The sequence below is a fragment of the Cupressus sempervirens genome, chromosome 10, assembly GCF_028749045.1.
Source record: "Cupressus sempervirens isolate cs-2001-9-10 chromosome 10, ASM2874904v1, whole genome shotgun sequence".
Taxonomy (NCBI): domain Eukaryota; kingdom Viridiplantae; phylum Streptophyta; class Pinopsida; order Cupressales; family Cupressaceae; genus Cupressus; species Cupressus sempervirens.
In genome coordinates, this window is record NC_143127.1 from 745,402,254 (window position 1) to 745,427,270 (window position 25,017).

The window sequence follows — 25,017 nt, forward strand, 5'->3', positions numbered from 1 at the left end:
TGTAAAATGTATTATTAAATAAAACTCCTAAATAATTATCATTAAATTAAATAAATATAACTACGCCACAATTAGAACTATAACTTTATCTTTAAATTTCATTATTTTAAATTTTATTTTCCTCCAGTTTATTAATTAGTACAAGCACTAATTGAAGCAGAGTTCATCATTTAAATTAATAATAACAATCAAAGCTCATTGTTTAAGTGCAACTATAATTTAATTATTATTCAATAAATAATTATAATAAGACAATATTAAATCTTTAATATTTTAATTCTCTGTTTCCAACTTCACAAATTAGACTTTTAAATTAAATATTTTAAACTGAAGTACATATTTAATTAGTTTATAATTAATTAAATATCATTATATTCTAATTTCTCTTTAATCAATTTCCTAAATTTAGACTTCTAAATTTAGATTAATACTTTTAAATTAAAACACATATTTAATTAGTTTGTAATCAATTAAATATTCTCATACTTTAACATCTTTTTTTAATCAAATAATATTTAATAATTCTCAATATTATATGATTAACCAAAATATTATAATTAAATCATTTACCAAATAAATCACATAGTGAAATCCACATAAAAGCAACATTACCAAAACAGACCAAAGCTCAAAATCAAACAACACAGACAGAGATAAACTCATAGGTTTTAAGAAGGGTGGAAAGTCAGTTATGAGTCCTCCTTGCAAGACAAGTATTTAGGCTATGGCTAGGATTGGACCTAAACATTATCTCCCTATTCTTACCATTGAGTTATTGTGATAGGGCACGCTCATCCTAGCAATTCAGGGAAGTCGATGCCCAGTACCTACATTTTGCCAAAAAGATGAGCATGTACATGTATATAAATTTATCTAAACTAAACAAGCAATGGCAGCGAATGGTACATCTGCAGATCTCGACTAGCAGGTGACTACGACTCCCTCCCTTAACCACATCAAACACAACAAACACAAAGATAAAACAGACGCACGCACCATATATATGCAAGTATGGGGTAAATACCATAATAGGTATAATTCAAACATCAAATTCTTAGATAAAATAATGTGTCATGACAAATATGAAGTAATCATCATTAATGTATCATCTGACATTGCTATGAAAGAAATCACATTTATTAACGATGAATCATTAAAGCATCATTAATGCACTAGTAACCATATACATTAAACAACACATGAAATATAATCAACCAAGTAATCATCGTTGATATATCTCTAGTCCAAGTTATGAAATAATATCCTTGAAACTAACACGTCCATGAAATAGGCATAAAAGAGTTCAATAAATATAACAAAAAAATAAACTATGCGTGGGCACTACACCAAAAAATAAGATTACATATATCTAAGCCTTGGAGAACAACCCAAACTAATATAATGTGTCAAAAGAAAAAGAAAAAAAAAAATGTTGAACAAATCAATAAACACAACCATGCAAAAAGATAAATGATATAATCATTCTGTATGGAACCTGAACCTCTCTCCACATTCAACGAAATGAACTCCCTCAACATTAAAACTTATATGTCAAATACAGAAAATTAAGTAATTCTTAAAAAAGAACCAAAGAAAAATCTAATTTGAAAATTTTACCTTTCTCGAATGATTTTGAATGCTTTCTTTGTTGCATAAGGCATTTCAGTCTTTGAGTCAAGATACCTACAAATGTTGAGACCAAAAAAATGGTCAGGGAGAAAATAAGTAACAAGATAAAAATTCAAAATAAGTTTGTTTCAATCTAGTGGAGCAAGGAAAATTGTATCTCTTGAAAAACTATGTCTTTCCTTGTGAATCTAAAAACATCAAGGGCTTGTTTGGCAATGGAAATACAATTGGAATAGGCATATGTAAATTCTTAAAATTTTGAATTCTTCATTCAAATGCACCAAAGTGGAATTGGAATACAAAGTAAAACAGGAATACGTATACCAATTTTGGCCCAAAAATGGGGTTTTGTAATTCCACCCAAATAGATGTTATTGGAATACGTATTCCTATTCCACTTTTATTTATTTTAGAAAACATAAACTTTGGGGTCTGCAAATTCCCCATCAAATATTGGCTGAACCAAATAGAGAACAAGAATACGTAGCCCCATTTTCTATTCCAAATTAAGTATTCCAAAATAGTTATTCCTATTCCAGCAGCCAAACAGGCCCCAAGCTATGTTATACAGAATGAGCCTAAAACAACATGATATATTCCCACTTCTTCAAGCAATGGCATAAGATATTTAATTTAATAGGCGGCTCTACAAATCAACATTAAATATCAGTTATTGACTTAGCAATCAACTAAATAGTATATTTGTATCAAAATTTCTAGTATACCTCGTTGGTATCTCTTATGCATAACCATTAGTCTTGCTACTTTACAAAACTTTTGGCAGATAACAATACACATTTCAACCCAAATTAGCATTGAAAGAAATAAATCGGGTTTACATGAACTAGCCAAAGATGGAATTTTCTCTAGTGTTGAAGCTTCTTTTTGGTTGCTTTGTAAACTACAGGATAGTAAGCTTAATAACCTCAATCATAACCACACCAAGGGCTTAAAATATTGTGTCCTACATTAGCCCACCCAATCAAATGATAATATTGCAACAGTTATAAATGAATTTAATCAATAAAATTATTTTTCCTTCAGCTACTCTGCTCAATCATTTTGAAAGAGTTCCCCAAAAAACATATTGTTGCAACCTTGTTGTTTAGACTTAGATAGGAATTGTTGGGTAAATGAGTCAAAAGGATTATGAAAGCATTATGGTTATTAAATATTTGTATGTATCAAGGATAATTAGAAAAAGAGTTAGAAATATTAGTGATGCAAATCTATAGGAATTCACACCCATATTCCTCTATTTTAGATTAGGTAAGCAAGTGTTTTGAAAGGGGACATGCCCCTTTATAAGCCAGAAGATTTACCATATGTAGCATAGATAACTAGGAAAAGGTTAGAAATATTATTGACAAAAATATGTAAGAAATTAAACCCAGCTTCCTTTGTTTTAGGCAAAACCTTTCAAGCAACCAACCCAAGATCAGAGTGGTGTACAAAAATGATTTAATGGTTTCTGTTTTACCATAGTAAAAAGATCATTGTCCTTGTTAAACTAAATTTTAATTGGGCTTAGAAGTCACCTAGATGCTTATTATGTTCGAGCATTATTGAGACCAAATTCTACTAAAATTCTTAGATTTATGGTTATGCATCTTGGAATGATCTCTAACAAGAATACAGATGGTCACACCTTGTTCGCCCGCATTAAACCTACTATTTGTTCAACGTCAAAATGATTCATGTAGAGAATGATTTGTGTCTGATCTTGAGTGGCAGGATTGGAATTCAATGGTGGTTTGAGTAAACTGCATGTTTATCTGGAGGTCTCCTAGTCAGTCACCCTTAAGCATCATATACTAATGGAAAAAATGAAGTTTGGAAAATTAAGTCAATTTTGATTGTTTAACACTTTTGGTTTAGGAAACAACCTTTAAGTGTGATATTTAAGTCATGGGCTCCTTGGTACAAGTACAACTACTTTCCAAAAATAGAGATAAGAGATAGGGTTACTTGCAGATGGCAATTCTTTTTTAGTAGTTTAAAGAGTCTCTTGCTAAATAAAAAATAGTAATACTTAAATCTAAAAGATGAAAGTAAATACTAACAGGAATGTCACATTAAAATAGAGTCAAATAGTTCAAAACTTGTCTACTCTACTAGGTTGTTATCCACAAGTTTCATCTTTAACAAATTTTCACAAAGGTGTGTTGTTGTTGGTAGGGTTGGGAATAAAATTAAAAATAAAGAATGATGTTTATAAAATAAAATATTTGTAATATCCTTCAATTCATTAAAATAAAGTGGTTTTAATAATCATTGGTTGGGTTAGATTCTAGAATTATAAATTATAAATGAGAAATGTTTTTAATATTTTTAAGTTATTAAATAAAAATATTTAAATGATTAAATCATTTAAATTGCCATATGAATTTAAAAAACATTACAGTGAAGGCCAAAATGCATAAAATAATTTAATATTATGTTTAAAATTTGTTTTTTAATCGGGAGACTCCAAGGAGACTTCACTTTTTGGATTCAAAGACTTGGAGTCTTTAGGAGACTTCTTCATCATTTTTGAGGTCTCTAAAGACAAAAAATATCCAGGGGGGGTGGAGATGAGTCTCCTCAAATCAATAACTCTCTTAGACACTCTATACAAAGGTTGAGCAAGATTGTAGGTGGACGTCTTAAACAAGAGATTTAAAATTTAAAAACTTAAACATCAAAATGCTTCAAGTAGAGAATGACATGGACCTAATCATGAGAGACAAGATTGGAGTGCATAAGGAGTTCAAATAAAATTGTGTTTCAATAAACTTGAAATGGTTGTTAGCAATTCTTGTTGTGCTATATAGATAGATCCATTAACATCATTGTAGATTTTTTCAATATAGTTGACAAACACTTTCATGATTTCTTTAGGCTTTGTTACCCAATTTTTGTTTGTGTCCTTGATTTTTTTTAATCTCTTGATTGTTCTTTTATTTTTGGTGCTATTGTGGAAAAAAATTGTGTTCGCGTCTTCTTCACCCAGCTACAATCTATGTTTTTGTTTCCCAAATATTTCCTCAATTAGAATGTTCCCATGTTTAGCGAGTAGCTCTTTTTCTTTATAATAACATTCAAAATTCATACCATTTTTTATTTCTTCATTGTTAAGTTCATCTAATGAATTTTCTATGGATAATTTTTCTTCAAAAATATTATTAAAACATTCTTTCTTCCATTGTAGCAGTTTATTTCTAAGGGCTTCTAATTTTGAGACAAAACTAAACATCTTTGATCCTTTAGAGGATTCCTCATCCCACCATTTTTCTATCAGATTCTTAAATTCTCTATGTTGAAACCACTTATTTTTTAATATGAATGGGTTTCTAGTGGGTTTGATAGGTTCATTGATGTCCAGTCTAATCCAAAAGTGCTCAAACCCTCATTTTGTTAGGACTTTTGATCTAATGAAATGTTGAAGTGCCTAAGGTCCCCTTTGAAAAAAAAACTATCTAATTTCTCAGTTATATGGTTGAATCATGTCCTTTTGTTCTTTCAACTAATGTTGTCATTTGTACTTTTTAATTTCAATAAGATTCTTATGGATTGCCCATTGGTTGAAGTTTTTTTGTGACTGTGAGATGATAGAGGGGCCTCCAAATTTCTCACTGATTTTGTCCACAATGTTAGCTTTTGGCCATTATGTGTTGGTTTGCATACATTAGTGATAATAAAGATTAGATTAGAGTTTATACTATGAATACTACTTGACATCTGATTATTGATTTTGCTTAGCAGTCCATATGATACTTTCTAGGGATCTCATATTATTGCTAAACCCCTGAAGCCCGTGTAGATTCTACTCAATCTGCCTTCCAAATTCCTATTTTGTTTTTCAATTTTTCTATGTTTGCTTGACTTAATTTAGTTTCTTGAATTATAGTTATTTCTACTTCAAATAATTTAAAATGTCTATTAATTATTCTTTCTTTGTTAAGGACGTTAATACCCCTAACACTTCAAGTTGTTATCTATATTGCTCCTTGGCTACCCCTTCCCTACATTAAATAGATATATTTGTTTGGCCTAATTTTCTTCATCTCTAACTTTATGTCTTAGTTCCATAAGTGATTTCCAGTCTTTATTTTTTGGTTTTTTTGGCATTTACTATACTTCCAACCCTACCTTTGTAGTCGTCAATTGTCTATCTGATCTAACTTTTGATAGATTATTCTGTGATTCAAGCTCTGCTTCTTCCTTTGTTTCCAATTCTACCCTCGGTGATCTTTCTATAATATTGTTAAAATTTATATCATTCTTTGCTTCATTTTGCTATGTTGGTTCCTCTTCCTCTTGATCTCGTATTTGTATGATATCATGTTTTGATTGAGTTGTAATTGTTGAACTCATTACCCTTTTTTACTTTGCTTGAATTGATTCGGTTTTGTCCTCTACATCCTTCTCATGTATATCTAATGTTTGTATTCTTCTCTTTAGTTCCTTTCTAGTGTTTCCTTATAGCTGATTGAACATGTTTGTCTCTAAGTCCTCTGTGTTCTCTGCTAATTCAATTTTTGGTTGAAGATTGGATACTTTTTTTGTTCTAATTCATTTGTTGGGATATTATTCATGTTAAAAAAAATTGTTTGATACCTGATCAACTACTTGTTGATGTGCTTTGCGAGCATCTTACCACAATAGCAACTGATTACAAATATCATTATGGACTAAGACAGTATCTCATGCAGGAGCATCCTAGGTGTACGGGCAATCTTGCATCACCCAAGAATATTTAAATTTCTAGTTTTTCAGTCTTTGTCTTTTCAATAAGGGTTATTCATGTATAGAGTTTCTATTTGTGGGAGCTTGCTAGTTTTAGTAAGTTATTATTATGTGCTCAAATTGTTCTAATCTCATATATGAAGGTTCATCTTTGACATATTAGCCTGTTGGATGAGTTTCATTGTCATATCATATGTATTGGTGTAGTTAGTGCATATTTTCGGTATGGATTTTGGCTATTTAAACTTTAGGTCCAGCGATGAAGGCCTAAATGGCTTTGAAACAAGGTAAAACCTCAAATGATGGACATGTGTACAATCATTCGATGTAGATCGGTAGCCGAGGATTCTGAGTGGGGTTATAACAGCCCATTGGGTCAACAATTTGCTACTTATAGGCTTTGGAAGTGGACCCATCCGAAAATGTAATTTGTAAATTGTCCTGAGTCGATCTTATGTAATAAAGAATAATGAAATGATATAATTTGAGGTTGGTCAACCTCAAGGGTTAGGGCTTATTGTCTAGAACCTTCTCAGGCAGTTAAAAGTGTCTATATAAGGAAGGCTTGTAGGTTATCTAGGGCAATTCTAGGTAATAGTCGTAGCTTTGTCTTGCTAACTGTTGTAAGGAAGGTTCCCGTGTAGGTTTGCATATTGTAATTTTGTAATTTTGCATTTGTGGCAATAATAAGAAGCCCATAATTTGTTCTCTCAATTTGTGTTTTCTTTGTTTCTGTATTAAATGGAGCACCCTTTATCAATATCCTTGATCAATTTGCTATGAATTTGGATATTTTCTCTAATATCTTCTATATATGAGTTATGTTGTTGGCACATCTCTTATTGCCTCATTTTATTTATTATTTCATTGTAATTGTTCCTATCTTGGACACTTCTTTCTATAATCATCATACTCATAATATCATGTGTTAGAGTCTTTGTTGGATCCTCCTAAGTGTTATTTCTATTATCTATATTTGTAGCCTGAATATGCTCTTGTCCACCTTCAATTTGGTTTAGTTGTGGATGGTTTATTATATTATCTTGTTCCCACTCTTCCTCCATTACTTATCATTCTTCTATGTGCTTCTTTGGAATATAAATTTGGCTTGCTAGTCAGGATGATGGTAGTTTAAGTTCAACATTTTCTCAGACTTTTGTTGTGTCTATGTTTTGACAATCCATACCCTTAGTACTATGTTTATTCTCTGGGTCGTCATACGCCTTGTAGTTATAGGAAATATCTTCTTTAGGTTTTTGACTTTGTTCATAGTTTTGTCTAGATTCTAAATTGAAAGATATATGTTGTAAATCTATCTATTGGTAATAATTTTAATAGAATCAAAATCATGTGTATGCTCTCAAGTTGATTAATGGTTTGACTATGTTGGATTCTTTCCAATGTGGTTCAACCCCTAGAACTTCTCCTATTGAGTTGCCCATTGGTATTGCACAACCCTTTCATACTTCCTAATTTGTATTACCAAATCAATTGCATTAGGTGGTGTATTAAGTACACTTCTGATTTGAACATTATGACATCACCCCTTAAATCTAGATTAGATCATGTACCAAAATTATATTTTAGAATTTAAAACATCTTATAAACTATCATAACAAAATTCTACCAAGCTTATTTTAGAAAATGAATAGTTTATGTACTCCGACATATTAAAACCATCTTTGAATGTCTTTTTTCAAATGAATTTGTGTCTATCTCATAAGCAACTAACCTAAACTTGATTGCCCACATCATAATTAAAACATTATAAATTGAACACCATATGTTTGATCTATGAACATTATAAATTGAAACAAAAGTTGCAACTTTGTGTTATTAGTATGCAATGTTTTAACTTCCACATAGGAAAGTTATGAATACCCATCATTGTCATTCCAGAAATTATGCACCATAGAAGAACTCAACAAAAATCTATATAATTTTAAAATATTTTCTTCCATAAACCTAGGCTTCAAGTGTTCAAGTTACAACAAAAAAAAATTCTGAAATTTTATTATGTCAACAATTTACATTACAATTTTAATAGAGAACTTGAAAATTCCAAAAACCTGAAGATTTCAAACTCTAAATAGCTTAAAAATTGAAACTTAGATTTTATTGTTCATTTATTTCATTGACACACTAAAACATACATCATTTTGCTAACTTATGGATATTCATAATCATACCTTCTTCTTTTTTGCAAAAAAAGGGTAGATGCTTACTCTTCCCATTTGGCTGCAAGAATTGTCGAATGCAGAATTCATTTATGCTGGAATAAGATCTCTTATGGTATTTGTGCATTCTTGGAATTAGACTAAGTTTTGTTTTAAAATTTTAATAATTAAATTATTAGTTTTAGTTTGGTCATATTGTAAACACTCTCTCTCTCTCTCTCTCTCTCTCTCTCCCTCTATATATATATATATATATATATATATATATATATATATATATATATATATATATATATATATGAAAATTGATTTTTTATTAATTTTTTAAAAAATCATTATTTTAATTAGCCTTTATTTTATTTTTTAAATTGACTTTATAATACAACCACCTTTGAAATTCATCAAAATTCAAAGGACATATTATATTGTATATTATAAATTTAAATCTAAATTAAATCAAATTATTTTAATAAGTATAAGATCAAAACTAAAATCGTTCTATTTTTAATATATTAAAGAAAATAAAAAATATAAATAAGTCGAGATCATTAATATGATATTTAAATGATCTTTCAACATAGTTTTTATTATAAAACTAAACACAAAATTTATTTGTAAAAATAATTTTATGAAAGTTTAGAAAAGATATCAAATCCGGTATCAAGTTTTTTTGTCATTTAAAAAAAAACACATTAAATGTTAAATAATGTTGATCTAGTTTATATTTTATGATGAACAGAGAAAATAGTCCAAAAATGTGATTAAGTGGCAAAATACAATCATGAACCCGACTACCCATCAAATTGGGTTTATTAAAAACGAGAATAAGAATAAGCTATTCTTATTCCATCTATTTTTAACATTTCCGTTATGCTCATTTTAGAGTCAAATTAGAATAGGCAAATTCTAATTCTAATTTTGTATTTTGCAAACAAACGCCAAATTGGTGAATGCAGGTATTATAGATTTTCATATTCCATATTCCTGTCCAATTCCTGCAAGCACTCATATCCATACAAGCATGTTCTATTTTTCCTTATCAAAAAAGAAAGAATAAAGAGACAAAAGTTTTCACTTTATGCTTCTTACAAAACATTTTAAGATATATATTAAATATTAGAGATTAACCAAAAAGTTTTTTAAGTTACAAAGTACGCAAATGATTTTGTACAATAAGAGCATACCTTATGTTGTCTAGTTTTAATGAAATTTACTTGCATCTCTATCTAGCATATTATGTAACCCTTTTAAAATATAAATTCTATTTATATACTTAGAGTTTGCATCCTCATTGGTATTGATGCCATGTTGGGTTTTACAATGTTTTCATACATTGACGACTCATCATAATGAGAGGATAAAAATTAAGGGGAAAAAATTGAACGTGCACTTGCATTGTCAGAAAAAAATTGAGTAATAAAAAAAGGATATCAATCAATATAAGGTCAAATATTTTATAGTTTTAATATGAAACATCTGTTTATTTTATTAGTGATGTTCTCTTTCATATAAGAGTATTTTATTTATTTTATATGATATATAAATTATTAATAGTATATTAAATAGTTTTTGTGTTTATACAGTTCATTTGTATTACATTTTTATAATTATAAATTGATTCATTTACATTATAAATAAATAATTATTACTAATAAATGAAGTTGTTATATATTATTATTTATATTTTCAAATATAGTGTTCAGACTATATTTTACTTTTGGCATAACCATTGTTCCTTCTTTTGGTACAAGTGCTAATTAAATGTTCTCCTTTTAGTACAAATACTAATTAAATACTCTCATTTTATTACAAGATATAACAATATGGAGATCTATGACTTCCAAAAATTACGTCCCTATAAATTGTGTGATAACACATAACCATTAATATTGTGCAATCCTTTATACTTTTATTTTGGATTACCATATTGATTACATTGGAGTGGTGCTTGAAGTACACTACTAATTTGAACATCATGACCCCATCCCTAAAAACTGATTAGCTCATATACCTCAATTATATTAAAAAAATTTAAAACATTCTATAAACTGCCGTAACTAAATTCTACCAACCTAATTTTAGAAAATGAATATTTTATGCACTCTGGTACGTTTCTTTAAATATTAAAAACATCTCTGACTGTATTTTTCAGATGAATTTGTATCAATCTCATAAGCAACTCACCTATTTTGACAAACCACATCCTAATTTGCAAAGAAATGAGCAAGAGAAGTAATACCATATGTGTTTGATATATGAACATTACAAATTGAAACAAAACTGACCTATTTTGACAACCCACATCATATTTTGCAAAGAAATGAACAAAAGAAGTAATACCATATGTTTGATATATGAACATTATAAATTGAAACAAAAACTGCTACTTTACGTGAATAGTATACAATGTTTTTGCCTCCGCATAGGAAAACTATGAATGCCTGCAATAACTGTCATCCCAGGCATCGTGCACCACTGAAGAACTCAACAAAAAGTGTGAGTCGGATGCTTTAACAAATTCCGAGACACCTTTGGAAAAATAAAATGCTATGGCTTGGGATCCTTTAAGATTAATCCCTTGGGCACCTTTGAACCTGTACCAAGTCTTAAACCCAAATCCAAATCTTCAAACATGCTTGCTTGCCTTATTTCTGGACCTGAAAGTGGTGATCCAAGACTTAATGTTGGAACTGATCCAGCAGGTGGTGTTACTGTATATTTTTCTTTTGTACAAGTTTTGGGATCAGATTCACCAATATCATGCCCATTGAACTCACGAGCTGGTTGAAGCAATGTTGATGATGATGGCAAACTAGATGGATCTCTTGCAGCATTCATATGTAAATCCTGTTTTATATCAGAAATAGCAGGACTTGCATCATTTATATCCACAGATGAAGGCAAAATCAGTTCACCTGACTGTAATTCTGACTCAGCTCTCTTCCGTGGAGTTGCGGGTGATCTAAACCTTCCAACACTTGACCGCCTTCCTTTCCTAGAAAATCCTTGACCTAAAATTGATGTAGCTAGTGAGCCCTTTTCAAAAATATGGTCGCTGCTCTGTCTAGGAATTTCTGAAAACCTGTAAAAAATTTAGGGCATACACAAGATGGAATAATCAGGCAAGGTGAAATTGTCAAAACCAAATAGTTTTAACTGCAAAAAACAATAGGAATTATTATTGAAAAAAACCAACAAGATTAATCAAGCACACAAAGCAATCTTACAAATTTACTCATTACATAATTCTTCTTTTATCTGCCTGCATGATAGCCAATGATTTACTTATATTTTTGTTTCAAAAAGAGTGCATGCTTGACCAGGTAAGAATGTATAGTTTTTCTCATCTAAATATTTTCAGAAGAAATGGACATAAATTGGTGAGATATAGTTTATATTCATGAATGTAGCCTTGGGCCACTGTCCATATAAACATCACACGCCCTTTCACTGCTACAATTCCAATAAGAGATAGACCAATGGTGAGACATTGTTTCTCTTCATGAAATGCAAAAGAGTGTCAAAATCCAAGACTAGTTAGTTCATGCTACTTTCATATAGACAGCAACACACTTGCCTAGAATCACGAAGAATTTATTAGTCCTGCTCTATACTTTAATGCTTCTTACAAATAACTTTGGTCTCCAGACTCAAACCTAACTTCAGTCTCCATTAGCAACATTCATGTTCTGCCAAAGGTTGCCTCAAATGGTTATTTGTCTTTGTACCTTGCAGCTTACAGCCACAGATGATAGGAGTTTTATCAGTACCACCCTGCTTTCACATAAGATTATCAGGGTAACCCCACAGGCCAAAGATTTATCCTGGGCATCATTTGATTATGTGATGCTACTCCCATGTTTATATATAAAGACACCACTGGTCCTGTTCTCTACTTTAATACAGATCAATCCCAGGTCTAATCTCTGGAACTGTCTATGAATTAACCCTTTCACTTGGTTTCACTGAAGAAAACTATTGTCATGTAGCTATTTGCATTTTAATCTGGGCATCATTTGATTATGTGATGCTCCTCCCATGTTTATATATAAAGACACCACTGGTCCTGTTCTCTACTTTAATACAGATCAATCCCAGGTCTAATCTCTGGAACTGTCTATGAATTAGCCCTTTCACTTGGTTTCACTGAAGAAAACTATTGTCATGTAGCTATTTGCATTTTAATATGTATAATAAAGCTTTATCACTTCTGAACTTCTCTTTGGCTCTGTTAAGGTTGTAGCTTCTGTCAGATTGATTTTATCATAAGATACCTTGTTGATGGTAAATCATCTTTAAGAGAAATATCTTATATATATAATATATATTATATATGTAATATAATATATTATACATAAAGTACATTATATATTAATATATAATAATATATTACATATATGGTTAATATATTTAATATTACATATATGCTTAAAGATGAGTTATACATATAGTTATTTATTAACTAATGATGATTAACTATAGAGACATGTTTCTTCTTGAGACATGTCTCCTCCTCTCATATTTAGGAGTCTTCAAATCTACATTTGGAAGACATCAATCAAATTGGCCATGTTAGTACATTTGCAGAAAATATCCATGTTACTCAACATGGTATCAGAGCAGGGTACAAATGTATAAATGAATAGTTGAATATTGATAATATTAAGGGGACTTCGAATCAAACTGTAGGATTGAAGAATGTTAAATGAAGAGAACTTATACAGACGGATTAGAGGCTAGATACAACTAACAAATTATATCAATGGGGAGGGTAATGTAAAGACAAGGAATGTGTATTCTTACTGCAGAATACCGAATTATACTGGCAGAGCCAATTAAGGAAGTTGACAGCTAGTCAATGTTGGGATAAAGAAAATAAAGAATGCCCTTATTTTAGATTGGGTGTTTGAAGGCCATAAATCATCTTTACTCATCAGTCATCTATTACTACAGCCAGCGGACAAGATAAGAAACTACAAATACAATCACTTGCCTTTCGCATAGAGGATCAAAAACATTTGAAGGATAGAGAGAGAAGATATTCTGATTTACATTGGTACAGATAACAGAAAGGTCTTGGAATAAAGAAATATGGCTGTACACTCCTTTATCAGTGACAAATGAGGGAACATAATATAAGTAATATTCTGATATAAATAGGTACAGAAAACAGAAAGGTCTTGGAATAAAGAAATATGGTTGTATACTTCTTATCAGTGATAAATGAGGAAACATAATATAAGTAATCGATGACTCTATGCTGCAAAACTCTAAAGTGATTTGGATTACAAGGAAACGTCAGATTATATGACAACAATATTAAACTGATTCAAAAAATAAATAATAAGACTAGCAACAACTTTATTTAATAAAGGTAGCTGCGAAAGGATACTCAGGATGTGTGATTCTCTATGTGCCTTCTCACTTTAAATGTGTGATATAAAGAGATGAAGCAAAGGAAATATAGTCTATAAAATGGAGCAAACTTCCTCATTTTCATGACAAGGTTCCCACCACTTACACGCATAGGAAGAAGTGCCTCCAACGTGGTTATCCACTGAAGAAGGACGATAGAGTTCATTGAGTCAAGGAAGATTAAAACTACTCATATAAAAAGAGTCACGGTACTCAAAAGAAGATAAGGTACTTGCACGTGGGAGGTGTCAAGTTCAAAGTGGCCCTACAAAGATTTAATCATTGATTCCATTAAGGTAAAACTAATAAGATATATTATGTTAAGATCTCTTCTTTAGATTGATATATTAGTATACGACAACAAAGATATATATGATTTTTGTAAAAGAATAATAAATATTAGTAATTTATATTCTTTAGGAGAATATTTATTTAAATTAGATATTTATCTATCTTATATTAGATTGATGAATATTTATTATTCTTGAGAATTATATTAGTCTCTCTCTCCTATTTTAATATGTACAATATGAGCTATTTGCCTTGATTTTTTCCTCTAAGGATGTTCTTGCAGGGAAAGGAAGAATGATATCAGATTCTGAGGGAGTTTGACACTTCTTCACAAGGCAACTTAAGATGAGGAGCTCAGAATATTGAGTTACTCAACATGGTATAACTGGGATCATTCTTAGATTAATGCCTAATAGAATGAAATATCAAATAAAAGAATTATTGATGTACAAATAAGAATTTATTATCCTTCAATCTTTTATTTATCTAATCTTTGTAATATCTCGCTTACTTGTTTTTCTATATGAGCATTTGCCTTGATCTTTTCCTCCAAGAATGTTCTTGCAGGAAAAGGAGGATTAATATCAGATTTAGAGAGAGTCTAACACTTTGTTAAAGGGAAGTTTAAAATAAAGCTTAGAAGATTTATGTTCATAGTGATTTTGACACATCTGTCAAGAGGGAACAAATAGAGGATATCATTTCGTCAACCGTCAATGATATCGATCATATTGATTCAGAGGGAGTAAACCAATGTAGTGATAGAATCTTCAGTGATTGATAAATTGTAACAATCAAGAGAACTGTAATTCATGCGACCATGTGAATGGGCCTACCCTTGTGTACATCATAAGAAAGTTGCGACTTTAATTAAACTATCTATGAGTCTCTCCTTGATAAATGAAACTTGACGTATGAGTTGTAGAGTCATTCAAGTGGCACAATCATACTCAATCAAGATACTGGCGTATTGTGGACGAGTTTGTGTTTGTTTCCCCTATTAAGCTTAATGAATGTTTGGAGCTTCAATGGATAAAAAGAGCAAGTTGGAACTTAGAAAGAAGTTGTCATATTTGATAGCATATGTAAAGTACCAACCTTCTTTTCTTGTAAGAATATCCTCAAACATAAAGGAAAAGATCAAAGCAAATAACCCTTATAGTATGTGTAGGCTTACAAATAAAAGGGAGACTTCAACGAGTAGATAAATGTAAAAGATAACAATACTTATCTGCACATGAAGATTCAAAAACTGTCCCTTTAGATTATTTGAGAATGGAACATCTCCCTCTAAATAAGGTTCAAGTGGGAATGGAACATTGACTATTGGAGTAATTAGAGGACCTGACTTCCCAGGATCATTGTTCAAAGGGAGAATTTTGAGGTGCAATCCTTTGTTAATGATATCTTCTCTATGAGGAGAAGTTCTAAGTGAAATTCCTTGTAATGCATTTTTCTATGAGATAATGAGGTGAATGCCTTTGTACCACACTTTGACTAGGTTCATGGTGGTTACTATTTCACATATAATATATAATGAAAGGTGACGATCTTTTATTGACATATATAAAAGGAAGGTAACCATTATAAGATGATGATCTTATAAATGGTAGACCTGTTATCATGGTTTTTTGGGGGGATATTGCCGAACACCATGATAATGAACAATCAAAAGGTAACCATTGTAAGGTGGCGATCTTACAAATGGTAAACCTGTTATCATGGTTCTTTGGGCCAGATTTTGTAGAACACCATGATAACAAACTTGTTAAGGTTCTTTGGATCACATCTTGTTGGACACCATAGTTGCTACTATAGACCACACTTAATCTGGTGTTTTTTTAAAAGTAATGAAAAATTACTTCAATTGTATTATGAAAGGTGAGAAATTTAGTCTCGCAGTGAATTGAATATCACACTGAGATAATATCTCTTCTTATTCTTGGGAACATAATGTGTTCTTTTAATCCTCCCTAGCTAAGAGGGAGTGTTAAGGTTGTAGCTTTTGTCGGATTGATTTTATCATGAGATACCTTGTTGATGGTAAATCATCTTCAAGATAAATATCTTAGATATATAATGTAATATATATTATACATTATATATTATTAAATAAGACAATAAGAATATATTACATATATAATTAATATATTAATATTACATATATGCTTCATACATGTCTCCTCTCATATTAAGAGTCTTCAAATCTGCATTTCAAAGACATCGATCAAATTGACCATGTTAGTACATTTGCAGAGAAGATCCATGTTACTCAATAGGCTCATGCATTTTGGGATCACCTTGTTTATTGAGTGTTTTCCTTGTTTTACTATTGCTTACTTTCAAGCTATTGTAATTCTTTTTGACACTCTTTGCTACTTGAAGTTACCATCTTCTATGGTCTAGTGAGGTTAAAAAATTTAGATAGCAACGATGCCCATTATAGTCCAACTAAGATTTCTTCCCTAGCTAATGCAAATGCAATGCTGGTGCAGGAGCACCTAGAGAATGGATCAACTCTAGTAGCAATTTTGGCTTATAGTGGTTTTGGCCAAACCACAATTAAATAAGGGGTGGTTTCTAATCCCAAGAGTGTGTTTGGTTAGGTTAGTAGACCCAGAGATCATGGGCATTTAGTAGGTTAAGGAGTTGGAAGTGCTGAGCTTGTAATTGCACAAGTTGTTCACTTAGGGTTAAGAGGATCAAAGGTTGACTTGACCAAAAAGGGAATAGAATAGTTGTCAAAATGGATGAAAATATAGGATGGAACCAAACTTGGCACATTGGAAGTGGGTCTGAGTCTAGGGGAAGTCAAAATAAAAAAGTTGTAAAAATTGCTCATGACAACTTTGCAAAGTTGTCATGACAACATTGACAACAAACGAGCAACTTTGCAAAAAAAAGTTAGATGGTAGTTCTAGCAACTGACAGACGTGCAGGAGGACTATATTAGACTATGCCACGACCAAAACAAGGGTTGGAGTTCATACTATACAGAATCACAATTGATAGTTCTGAGCGATTCAAGGAATTTGATCACAGTCCGGTTGCAAGCCACTCTTCCAAATCTTAATGGATTGAGCTAGTGAACTTGGATGCATGTTTAATTAGGCATTTCTTACTAGTTTCTGAATGTGCTTTTGATCTTGCAAGTTGGAACAATCTAGTAGAAGGAACAATCAGCAAGACATGGCTCTAACTTGACTTCCAATAGTTGAACTTCTATGGCCACTTAGAATCAAGTAGAGCATTGTAAATACTTTGTAAATATGTGTTTTTTGGTCAATTGGACAAGGTTTTCTATTTTTCCCACCAAGCCCTAGGCGAGCCCTAGTGAGCCCAGCAAGGTAATTTGGTGATTGCAAGTTGGAAAAGACAGAGTTTGGATTGGTATGTGCCAATCATGTTGGAGAATGTGAAGAGGTATGCCTAAAGGTCCTTAGGACTGGAATTGAGGAGTGGAACCCATTTGATAAGTCATTGCTTTGAAAACTACATTGGTTGTTACAAGACCCAGAAACCCTTAAAAATAGGGTTGTTTGGTAACTATGTTGTATGGATGGGTTCGGGAACTGAAACCAGAAAAATCTGAAAGTTCTTCCAAAAAGGTATATGGATCCTAAGTTAGTTTGGGGGTTTGTTGATGTAGGAGCATTTTGGGTTTGTTCGGTGGCTGCTTTGGAGTTCATGGAAGGAGGCTCGATAGTTTCTTTGAAGGGTGCTTGGACTAGTACTCAGTCGAAGGATTGGTGCTCAGTCGCTATTAGGGACAGTTTGAGCCCGGGAGCTCGGCATACACTGTGTTTCTTGGCATGGTATTTGATTACTCGGCATGGTCTGAGAACTCAGCATGGTCTGTGGAACTCGGCATGGTCTCTGGAGCTCGGCAATGCTTGGAAATTTATTGGTGCTCGGCTTGGTTTTGTTGACACTCGGTTTGGTCTTGGTTCTGTTGGTGCCGACTTGTTTGTAAGTCGACTTTTGGCATTTAAATTGTGTATGGGTATTTAATTTAGTGTTGTAGCTGACTTGTGGCTCAATTATTTAATGTAAGGGATTTAATTTAGTTTGTAATGAACTGAGCCAACTTGTGGCTTAGTTGGGTATAAGTAAGGGGTCTTGTAGAGTCTTTTGGGAGGAGGAAGAGCATTATTCATTCCAGCTTGGAGAAGGGGATGATGTGTAGATGTGAATTTTGAAGAGCTAGGGATGTGGTTTAGGAACCAGAGGATTGCTTGGTGGACCTGAGGGTACAAGTGTGGATTCTTGTTGGTGTTCTTATCTGAGGATTGCTTGGTGGACCTGAGGGTACAAGTGTAGATTCTTGTTGGTGTTCTTATCTAGTTGTGGATCTGGACTAGCTGGAATTGGCATGCGGTAACAGGATCTTGTGGGATCTTGCGGAGCTGATTTTGTAATTGTTGTTGTATTTTGGCCCTAACACGAAAGGCCTTACAATTAGGCATATTATATATAATCAATTATATCTATGAATAAAATATTGTGATTCGGTATCAAATCTTGCATTATAGTTGTTTTCTTGTGTTCTTTCCACTGTGTGGTTATTTGCGGGGGGTTTGGACATTCCTTTGGGGATTCTCCCGCCTTGCACTACGTCACTTGTTCAGAAGTGTGGGGAGATATGACTCAATCCCTAGTAGGAGGCCTAATTAGGGGCTAAAAGGCTACAAAACCAAAAGGGAGTTTTCAAGAGATTGGTAGGGGATATGAATATGGCCACAAAGACAACCCTCAAAAACCTTGAAATGGGCAAGTGAAAAAGCCTATACATGCCTACTTGACTAGGGAAGAACCCTATGTGAGTGAATGGGAGATTGGACACCAAGGAACCAGGATGTGTTTTAAGACTGGAAGTGTGAATCAAATTGATTGGTGAGGATCATTGGGAGAAGGGATTAGTGAGGAGTTATCCCTTGGACTATGGTAAAGGAAGAGACCCTAGTAGACTAGGAGAGTAAAAGAGCCTAGTGGAGTACCTAGACAATGCATCTAGGACCTTGTTGAGATCTTCCCCATCAAATGCTAAACACCTCAGTAGATTGATGTTGATTCTTCCCCAAATACAGAATAGCATGCCAAGCATGTAGCATATTTTTTTCAATATGTCCAGTTTTCCCTTTGATGTTGTTAACAAAGCCACAATCAATTACAGACTTTTGTCAGATGATCCATAATCTTTCCGAAATCAAGAATAGCATGCCAAGCATGTAGCATATTTTTTTTGAATATATCCAGTTTCCCCTTTGATGTTGTTAAGAAAGCCACAATCAATTACAGACTTTTGTCAGATGATCCAAAATCTTCTCCAGTTCAAGAATATCATGCCAAGCATGTAGCATATTTTTTTGAATATATCCAGTTTTCCCTTTGATGTTATTAACAAAGCCACAATCAATTACATACTAACACATCACCAGAGTCATCTCAGTAATCACTGCAAAAAAAGGGACGCAGAATCCAGTTATTTTGAATAAACACCAACCTAAAACATAGTTGGATAAATAACAACCACCAACCTAAAACATAGTTGGATCCAACAGTAAGTGACAGCAATGGCCAAAAAATAAGATTATCTATATCTAAACCTTATGAACAACCCAAACTAATATGATGGGTCAAAAGCAAAAACAAGGCAAATGTTGAACAAATCAATAAACACAACCATGTAAAAAGATAAATTATATAATCCTTCTGTGTGGAACCAGAACCTTTCTCTGCATTCAACAAAGCGACTCCCACAACATTAAAACTTAAATGTCAGATACAGAAAATTAAGTAATGCTTAAAACCAGAACAAAAATATCCTAGTTTGAAAATTTCACCTTTCTCGAATAATTTTGAATGCTTCCTTTGTTGCATAAGGCATTCCAGTCTTTGGGTCAAGATACCTACAGACATTGAGACCAGAAAATGTGGTCAAGGAGAAAATAAGCAACAAGACAAAATTTTAAAATAGCTTTGTTTCAACTTTCAATAAGTAACCATGTATTTCCTCATTAATCTAAAAACGTCAAGCTATGCTATAAAGAATAAACCTAAAACAGTATTGAGACATTTTCACTTCTTCAAGCAATGGCATAAGATATTTAATAGGTGTCTCTACAGATCAACATTAAATAAAAGATGTTAAGTTAATAATCAACTAAATAGCATATTTGTATCAATAATCCTCGTCTAGCCCATTGGTATCTCTGATGCATCACCATTAATTTTGCTACTTTACAAAACTACCAGCAGATAACAATACACGTATTGACCCAAATTAGCAATCAAAGAAATAAATTGGGTTTGCATGAACTAGCCAAAGACGCAATTGTCTTGACTCTCTAGTGCAGAAGCTTCTTTTTGGTTACTTTCTAAACTATGGTAGAACAGTAATTTTAATAACCTCAATCAGAATCAAACCAGGGGCTTACAAATCGTGTGCCCCACATTAGCCAACCCAATCAAATGATAATATTGCAACAGGCGTGTATGAATTTAATCAATAAAATTCTACTGCCTTCAGCTACTCTGCTCGATCATTTTGAAAGAACTTTCCCCAAGAAACATACTGTTGCAACCTTGTTTAGACTTAGATAGGAATTGTTGGATAAACGAGTAAAAAGGATTATGGAAGCATTGTGATTATTGAATAACTGTATGTAGCAGGGATAACCAGAATATAGGTTAGAAATATTAGTGAAGCATATCTGTAGGAATTTACACCCACATTCCTCTGTTTTAGATTAGGTAAGCAGGGATTTTGAAAGGGGCCAGACCCCTTTACAAGCCAGAAGATTCAGCATATGTAGCATGGATAACCAGGAAAAGGTTAGAAATATTACTGACAAAATATGTAGGAAATTACACCCACCTTCTTCTGTTTTAGACAAAACCTTTCAAGCAACCAACCCAAGATCAGGGTGGTGTATAGAAATGATCCAATAGTTTTTGTTTTACCACAGTAAAATGAACATTGTCCTTACCAAACTAAATATTCATTGGACTTAGAAGTCACCCAGATGCTTATTATGCTAGAGCATTATTCAGACCAGATTCTAGGAAAATTCTTGGATTTATTGTTATGCATCTTGGAATGATCTTTAACAAGAATGTAGATGGTCAAGCCACAGTTGCCCATATTAAGCCTGCTATTTGTTCAACATCAAAATAATTCATGAAGAGAATGATTTGGCTCTAATCTTGAGGGGAAGCATTGGAATTTAATAGTGATGAGTAAAATGTCATTTCAATAACTCTCCTAGACATTCTATGCAAAGATTGAGCAAGCCTGTAGGTGGATGCCTTAAACATGTGATTTAAAATTTGAAAGTTTAGAAATTAAAATGCTTCAAGTAGAGAATGACATGGACCTGATTATGAGAGACAAGATTGGAGTGCATATTAAGTCTAAATAAAATTGTGTTTGAATAATCCTCTTCATCATTGGAGACTGCTTAAAACTACATCCTTGCAAATTTTCTAGTTTCATATTAGTCTTTTACAGTTTCACATTACTTTTTTAAGTGAACTGTTACCTTAGGACATATTGTGTAACATTGTAATTAAGCAGAGGGTGCGCCCAAGCCAACTATTAGCTTTAGAATGATTAAGAATACCAGTGGAACTAAGCATGTTTTCGTACTTGAAACATATTAATAAATATGACTGCATCTGCCATCAAAGCTCTCTACAAGTTCATTTTAAGGGTAAGACCCCTACCCCTGTTAAGGAATGTTAAATCAGAGGTAGAAGATTACCTTATAAGTAATTGCCAGACAATGATAGATCTGATTGCTTTAATTCTGATATCAATCACAGCAGAGGTATAGATTAAATGCCTAGTATAAATTCTTGATATCTTACTTGTCTTTTGCTCTTTCCAATAATATTACTGATGCTACTTTAGTAGTCGCAGGTTGACATATATATGTGCAGATCACGGGTAGTGTAAAGACATGACTCTACGTGCCCAAACATTGGGTCATGTCTCTACATGAGACTACTCTTAACCATTAGTTATTATCCTTAACCACCAAATGTGTTTCAAAGAGTCCGATCATTATTGGTATATGATATTTCACAATACCCGATCTCAGTCAGTGATATGGCACAATGAAGTAGTTTATGATAACAGTAAATAACCAAATCATATTCACAGTATGATCACTGCTTTATAACAGAGTTTTTGAATCAGATCGAATCAGTTTGTACATACATACATGCATGCGCACACATACATGCAACATGGATGCATGCATGCATATACACACATGCATGCACACACATACATCAAACACGCATACATGCATGCATGCATGCACATACAAAAATACATGCATACATGGATGCATGCATGCATACACATACATACATACATGCATGCACATACACACACATACATACATACACACACATACATACATACATACATACACACATACATACATTAATACATACATACATACATACCAAAGAGTCCGATCATTATTGATATATGATATTTCACAATACCCGATCTTAGTCGGTGATATGGCATAATGAAGTAGTTCATGATAACAGTAAATCACTAAATCATATTCAAAGTATGATCGCTGCTTTATAACAGAGATTTCAAATCAGATCGAATCAGTTTCTACATACATACATGCGTGTATGTATGTGTCTGCGTATATATATATATATATATATATATATATATATATATATATATATATATATATATATATATATATATATATCTCAAAAGTCCGATCATTATTGGTATATGATATTTCATGATACCCAGTCTCAGTCGGTGATATGGCACAATGAAGTAGTTCATGATAACAGTAAATAACCAAATCATATTCAAAGTATGATCGCTGCTTTATGACAGAGATTTTGAATGAGATCAAATCAGTTTGTTCATACGTGTGTGTGTGTGTGTGAGAGAGAGAGAGAGAGAGAGCAATAATCAGATACAGGATATCCGAACAATGCTACAAATTCAACACTCCCTCTTAGCAAGGGAGGATATGACTATTTCACAAAATTATGATTTAGACTCAGTTTAAGATTCAAATGCTCATCAACACAATTATCTGATATCCGACACATTCTAGGACAATAACTAGGTATAGTCTATCAAATGTCTATCTTGACCTTAAGATAACATAGAGTCATGATCTCCGCCTCATTCCAGGACTAAGGCAGTGTTGAGGTTTTCACACCATCGCCCCAAAACTTTGGGGACCCCCTTTTATCTTGATTGCCTTGGCAATTTTTTTTGAAGATGTCCAAAAAAATTTCGATTTTAGAAAAATTTCGCCTTGGACACCTTTGGGCCAGGAAGAAGGAGGTTAGATTTGTTTTTCACCCAGTTTTAACTTGATTTTCCAGAACTGGTAATTTTATCCTTAGGCCAAACAGATTTCAAAGACGACATTTTTTTGATGGTTAGAACAATATTCGGTAGGATAAATTTACAAATTTTTGGACTTAGAGGATTTATTTTGAAAATTGGATGTAATTGTATAATCTTGAGTATTTTTTTAAAATAAAAAAATCTTTTTAGATTTAATCGTTTTGAAAATTTTAATTTTTTGATGAAAATTTTGATTTTGTAATGGTGAAATTAAATTAGGAAAATTGATTTTAGATTCTAGAGAAATGATTTATTTTTGTTAAAAAATTAAAATTGCATTGCAAAATTGATTTTGGATTAAAATTGCGAAAATTGGCAATAAAAAGGTTAAATTCGCCTTAAAGATTTTAAAATCTTTTAAGAAATTGGTAAATTAAAATTGAAAAAATCGATTTTGGCTTGCCAAATCCGATTTTAAATGATATTTTAATTACAAAAACGTCATTAAATGAAAATGTTTAGCATCTCCAAAGCTTTATTAATTTTATTTTTGCAAGTTTGGTCTTAACCGGCAATTAAAAAATGCAAAATTTCACTATGGAAGAGGTAATTTTAATGATGCATTTAAATCTGGGCTAGAATTCTGCACTATTTAAATTTTCTCTCTCCCAGGGCTAGTTGGCCAGCTAGGAGTGTGTAGAGTTGGGTATAAGAAGGCTTCCCCCTTCCTTCATTTCTCATTCCACAAGCAGGTCTCTTTCTTTCCTTGGTGACTTTGAGGCAGCCTTCTTCCATTTTGGCAATTTTTTCTTTGCAAAGGGAGAACATTATCAGATTTAGCAATTTTTGCAAAGAGCAAATTTTCATGTTTGGGGTCCGATTTTTTTCTTCCATAGAGAGCTGCAATTTTTGCCCTAGCCGAAATTTGTGGAGGTCTGATTTTCCTAGGTTGGATGCTTTTTGTTGATGAAAAAGTACATGATCAAGGCCCTGATTTTTGGCACATGCATGGGCAATCTCAAGAGGACAAAATTCTGATTTTTTCTAGCTAGGGCATCATTATTTGCAAAAAACTTGAAATTATTAGGTCTAATCCGAACTTCAAAGAAGACCCGGCTATTGGTAAAGGTAGATCCAATTCGTTCTAGAGCTGAAAGGAGGTCCTTAAGCAGATTTTGCTCCTAGTTCTTGTCTGGTTTTGTTTCTCTTGGTTCTTCTCGCATTCATCATACACCACTTCATCATCCCATCTATAGGTTGAAGATTGAAGACATAAGTGTAGAATCCATGATAGAACATTTGGCGAGGTAGAAATAAGCTAGACCACCCTAAGAATGAAGTTGGGGGATATGTGTAGTCCATCCTAAGGTAATGAAAGGGCAGAAATAAGCGGTAGTTCCACCCCTAAGTTGAAGATTGGAGATTGAT

General features: G+C 32.4%; 1 protein-coding gene across 2 annotated transcripts in view; it reads right to left on the bottom strand.

Moving 5' to 3' along the window:
* Positions 1–10,855: 10,855 nt before the first annotated feature.
* The window catches only part of SWC2 (DNA binding protein SWC2), a 123,153-nt gene continuing 108,991 nt past the window's right edge, over positions 10,856–25,017 (bottom strand). For both annotated transcript variants that reach the window (XM_089807426.1, XM_089807425.1), the window contains 2 exons: positions 20,084–20,149; positions 10,856–11,616 (listed from right to left, as the gene is read on the bottom strand). In XM_089807426.1, the coding sequence (XP_089663552.1) occupies positions 11,082–11,616; positions 20,084–20,149 (601 nt within the window). In that variant the 3' untranslated portion in view covers positions 10,856–11,081. The remainder of the gene's footprint in view (positions 11,617–20,083; positions 20,150–25,017) is intronic.